This window comes from Cornus florida, unplaced genomic scaffold (genome assembly GCF_030987335.1).
Source record: "Cornus florida cultivar Cherokee Brave unplaced genomic scaffold, ASM3098733v1 CherokeeBrave_3.0.0_Hap2_Chr01, whole genome shotgun sequence".
Classification (NCBI taxonomy): Eukaryota; Viridiplantae; Streptophyta; class Magnoliopsida; order Cornales; family Cornaceae; genus Cornus; species Cornus florida.
Genome location: NW_026775571.1, coordinates 70,184,082 through 70,190,081, shown reverse-complemented (window position 1 = coordinate 70,190,081; position 6,000 = coordinate 70,184,082). Strand labels below are relative to the sequence as shown.

General features: G+C 35.0%; 1 protein-coding gene across 1 annotated transcript in view; it reads right to left on the bottom strand.

The window, feature by feature from the left end:
* Positions 1-1,341: 1,341 nt before the first annotated feature.
* The window catches only part of LOC132299754 (protein BLISTER-like), a 35,790-nt gene continuing 31,131 nt past the window's right edge, over positions 1,342-6,000 (bottom strand). The window contains exon 13 of the mRNA XM_059796559.1: positions 1,342-1,916. Coding sequence (XP_059652542.1) covers positions 1,836-1,916 — 81 coding nt within the window. The 3' untranslated portion in view covers positions 1,342-1,835. The remainder of the gene's footprint in view (positions 1,917-6,000) is intronic.

The window sequence follows — 6,000 nt, the reverse complement described above, 5'->3', positions numbered from 1 at the left end:
TAGTTAAAGATCAAATTGTTGCCATGCAAAAAATTGAAGAATTTGTGGTTCAAAATGAGGAAATTAATGATGAAGAGATTATCTCCCTTGAAAATCCAAATCAACCCCTGAATAATCCTTTGCTTGATACACCTCCTTTAATGGAGGATCCTCTAAAAGCTTGCTTGGCTCATTTCAATTGTGAGAATTTTGATGTTGACAATTCCATTTGGGAGGTAAATTCTTTGTTTGATATTCCTCCACCCATTCACTCTCTTCATTGGGCAACATCAAATGTATCTCTTTCTTGGGAGATTGCATCTCTTCCCATTCCCTCACTTGAGTTGTCTCAAACTGTTGAGCCCGAACCACCGGATAAGTGTAAGGAGGATGTTGAAAGTGTGAAGGATATTTTTCCGAAAATTCCCACGCCAAATCTAATCCTTCACCAGTCTTTGCTAGATGTGCTCTCACTTGATCCACCTTCCCATAATCCAAATCAGCCTCACAATCCAAAGTTCTTCATTGAGGATGAAGAGTGGGTTGAGATCTTTCCTTTACCTCTTTTCATTTTTTTTTCTTCAAGCTCTTTTTCTTCCGTTTCTAAAAGAACTTTGTTATTTGGGGAAGTATGGCTCTCTAGAGAGACTTGGTGTAGGGTAAAATCTACTTTGAGATTCGTAGTTAGATTTTATTTTATGTTATTTTAGATTTTATTTTATTTCATTTAGGTGGCACAGTAATATAATTTATGATATCACATTATGCGATACTGTTGATCCTATATGTGGGATGGTGTGAGCCTTATTACCATAGTTACGACATTGATTCCAAGTTCTAAAGCAATTAATGATATAAGTACCTGAAAAACACTCTGCACCTGCAGGGAAGGAGGCGCTAGTTCCCTTCGCCTTTTATCACATGCATCTTATCTTTCAAGTGTAATGATATATGGGATCCATATCGATGTGTTACTTTGTTCTTGGGATATTATCCCTAAAATAACGAGTAATGCTACAAAATCCGGTCAGACAACAATAACTATTGTACGCTTGTTACTATTTGAAGAAAAAAAAAAAATGCATTTAAAATGTGAAAGTATAGCATTAGATCTATCTAGTAGGTGGAATGCAACTACGAGCAAATACTTGTCAGAGTACATTGCAAAGCAAACAACATATGATTTGAGAACTGCAAAAACTGTGGAAGGTATTTGTTGACGATTAAACCAAAAAATGTACATTACAAATTTTATAATTGTTTATATACATACACCAATACAATTTTAATATTCCTTTTCATTTGTGTCGTTTCAAAATGCTTTAAATGTAATGACTAAAATTTGACTCGCATTGGAGCCAATTCAATTGAAGAAAATATTTATGCTGTCAAATAAATGAAACCTCAAACAAAATATTCACAATTGGGCTTAACCTCTCTAATCAACATACTTGCAACAAAAATGAAACAAACTAACAAATGCATGTTACATTCGCTCACGTTTAATTGTACAAAACAGACTCTTTTTTCCTTTCTCTTTTTGTAAAGTTTCTTGTTCTCACATGCTATAAATTTCCCACTAAAATTTGTCAAGACCCACGAAACCGAATAACAGCACCAAGGGTCCATCATTATTGCTTGAGAGATGACAATTGCATTTCCTAATAAATTTCCCACTGGAAGGCATTACCGAAAACAACTGCTTTCTCTATCAAAAAAATGGACTGAATAATTGCAGAGACAATATATAGACTACGACCTCCATTGCCCCACCAAAAATAAGGGTGGAGGAACGAACAAAACGGATACGCCTAATGCCCATAAGCCTTCGTTCATGAGCTGCTTTGACGCACAAATCAGAGGAGCTTGCTGGTTCGCCGCCTTGAAGGCCCTCCAGGAAAGAGCTTCATTATCCATCCTAATACCCTTTCCACCACCTAGGAAGAGAAAAGAAGCAGCAAATTATCTAATTAGCAGCTAGTTCAAAGGTGCATGGTGTGTCTACACATTACTTTATAGGATGTTCCTTGAACAAAGACAACATAAAGCTGGAAGAGAAATAATTAATCCCGCAAGGCCTAAGATACTAGCAACAAAAATTTCTCAGGAAGCTTCATTGGTAAAAGTTAGAGAGTCATTGCCCTCATGTACCCTAAATTAAAAGACAATATAATGAGACACAGTATCGAATTTAAAAGAAATAAAAGGGCTGAAATCACTGTTGCGAATAGTGTTTAAGCAGAGAACATAAAGCAAGGTATGCAGTAGTGGTCACGGCCATAGCAACGGTTGTGGTGTAACAAAATTGGACTCGTAAAGTCGTAACGTAACAAAGTTGGTTATCACAGTCGTGAAATTTACCATCCACATAGTGCTCAAAGTGCAAATTTTTACACCATAATTTAATAAAGATGAATTTTTAGTAAATTTTTTAATATCATTTAACACAAGTAATAATCTATTCATGAATTCTCAGCCAATACCGTTATTAAAAAGGCTTACTAATTATGCCTTTTACGAAATAAATAAACAAAAATAAACTCAATTATGAAATAAATGAAAATACTTACTATATGAGAATTTAAAAAAAAAAAAAAAAAAAACAAAAAACAAAAAAAAAAAGAATTTGAAAATTCAACTTTGACAACACAATATATAAATTAGAGAGACATGCATATATGCACACACAAAAACATACCCAAATACACATATCTACATCTAATAGTCATCTATACATGTGTTCTAGTACTCAGTCTTCTCCATTGATGTTATGAACTACAGAGCTGCATTTGAATCATGCATAATTCACTAGTAGTAGTAGAAATATAGTATACCGAAGTAGAAATATATAGTAAACAAACACGGTAGCAAATCCAACCATGTATAAGTCTCATTGGATAGATACAAAGAAGATGTGAGTCCGTAGTAGTAGAAATATAGTAAACATACAAGGTAGCAAATCCTACCTTGTACAAGTGCCACATCGGATAGAAACAAGGAAGATGTGATAAGTGACTTATAAAACCATCAAGAGGGTAAAAAATTACACTCAGGTTAAGAGATGGGCTGGTTCTAGGATAGAAATGCTAGCTAGCCCCTTATATATATATATATAAGTAAGCATTGGGCTGGTTTAACAATTTTTTTTACCAGTCAATAATTATAATTAACAGCTGAATCAGCAGGTGAGAACCGGCCAGTTCAAGGCTGTAACGGCCATTTTGAATAGAGTATTGGCCAATTCCTTGAGAACGGGCCGGTTCTCATGTCATTTTTGAGACACACTGGCATATCGGTGAGACTTGGTACCGGGTGGCTCAAAAACCATTGCAAACCGGCCAGTTCTCCAAAACATGACATAAAGTGACCCATTTATGCTCGGGATGGAAAATCTGAATCTATTATTTCACCCACTTCCCCTCCAAACGGACAGGCGCACGCGCGCGCACAGACATACATGTATATTGATATATGTGGTATAAGATTCTCTAAACACATCTGATATTGCATGAGACTGAAGCGGCATATCTGGAATCAGTACTGCAGTGGGGATGCTTTATGATTTACTGGTCTTGATAAGTTGGAGCAGTACAGCGTATGAAATCATTAAGAAAATGACAAAAAAGATAGAGAAGAAGGGGGGGGTGGAGGCGGCCAAGGGGAGAGGGGTTCAGGAAAAGCAAAAAAGGCATGTGACCGGGGAAATGGAAATTTCCTTTTTCCAGGATACTCCTAGGAATGGATCAAATGGATACAATGTGGGAACTGTAGCTTAAGGGGATTAGAGCAAATGACTATAACTGTGGAGTCAAGCTCAAGCGTTTAAATTTCTCCTCCACAACAGCACCAAAAGGGAAGGACCTTTCCCTTTGGAACTAGGGGAATCATGATCAGGATAGCGGTCCAAAAGCTATGAAATTTGGGTGTGGCTTTTTTGTCGAAATGGAATGACCTGTTATTCATTGTGAATGACGAAACTCAAAAGGGAGTTACCACGAGCGTCATTGCTAAGAACCGAACACACACCTCCACCCCACCCCACCTAACCTCCCATTGACTTTAGGAGTTGACATGGATTGGAAGTTCTAGAGGAGGGTCGAAAAGGAAAAACCAGCTGAAGAAATTCTTTTGATATAATTTTAAAAAATCTGAATGCGAATCTCAGAATTTAAAAGAAATGTTGAAAATATTCCTGACAAATAATCGAGGTAGAAACATAACTGACGTTAAACTAAAGGATCTAATGCTGGAAAGATACCTTCCGCAGCTAATCCTCTTGATAGTACGGTAGTAACATTTACCTGTGTAAATGTCTTCCATTCGAAATCTGGACAGAACCCGGGACTCTCTTTCTACAGAATCAAGGCTTTAACAGGGGATCTCCTTCTTTATATATACACTCGATAAAAGAACTGATTGTGTAATGATGAAACTAAAAGAGAATACTTGCCTAAAATGTATTATCCTTTCTTGAATGGAATCAAAGTTTCAAAGTTTTTTCTTCAGTCGTACTTCCATGGGACATGATGATGGAAGGGGTTCAAGAATCAGTTCTCTATTTATTCTCTTTTTATAAGTGCTAAAAGTTTATTTTGACGATCCCTTCAAGCAATTAGGAATATGATGCTTTAATGATATCAGGAATCTCTAATGGAAATTTGATTATAAACCTCAAATTTTTAAGAATGGGCATTAATTAGTTCTCTATTTTACTAAATAATGCAGAGAAGGATAGTGATTTTGATTGCAAAGAAGTTCAGCACACTCTTAAAATAGTGAAAGCTAATTTGAGGAAAGCTGAAGAAAAGAGACAGACAATTGAGGATTTAGCTCTCAAGTGAGCTAAGACAGGAGTAGAGACAATTAAAGTAATTTCATAAACTTTAAGAGCATTAAAAGGCATGAAAAATTGAGAAAGAGAGAGCTCCAATGCCTACAAAAGCCTGTAAGTAAATACAAAATAGGTTCACAAATTGTTTGCTTGTGGGCTTAAGTGCTTACCAATTGGCTGTCAGGAATGGGACTCCAAGAATCTACACTCACAGCTAAGTATGAAATCCCCAGGATTTCTAGGTTATCAGATATTCCCATTCAAATGTTGGCATTTTCAATAGTGTCTTTCTAATGTGTGGACATTTTTAGTAATGTCTTGGAAAGAATTTCAATTCCCATTTCAGTGTTGGTATAACCAAATGTAATGAAGGAATTGAATCAAATTCTGACCTATATTACATGGGCTCTCACTATTTCCCTTTCTGTACCCATGTCGACATGACACGATACGACATGGGTATGGGGTATAGCCGTATTGGATGCGTATCGGACACAACCAAATGGAACATCCCAATCCTACACTTGGCATGATTGAGTTTCCTATATATGAAATAGATAAACATATATATATATATATATATATATATATATATATAGATATATATATATATTTTAACCACATCTTATTTACTTAAGAGTAATAATTGGGTATGTTCTTATAAGACAACATTAAACTTTACACTATAATGAAACATATAATTTATTTAAATGTGTAGTACATGTCTACGTACCCATATCCAACTTTTGGACACAATCTCCCGTATCCCAAGCTTTGCAATTCGAGGAGGTCCATTACATAGACACTCACTCACACCTGATACAATTACTCAAGTCTGGTAACATAGATTCTGATTATTCTTTTTAAGGTAGACTTCAATAAAACTTTCAGTTACGTTATCTGGAGGGCCCAAGAATTAATTGTTTCTTGGCAAGTAACTTATATTTTAATTCATAAAATAATATATTATTATTATTATTATTATTATTTTTAATGAAAATTCAGAAGTTACATTACTTGGATACCTTGATCTTAATATACAATACTAAAACGGTCATTTTACCAAGTCACTACTATCTTACATGTTACAACTTTTATCTGAAGTTAGTCAGTCAGTATATGGTATTTCATTAATAAAATTAGTGTAATTTAACTAAATAATAATATAACTTTAATAGTATTGAGTTGTA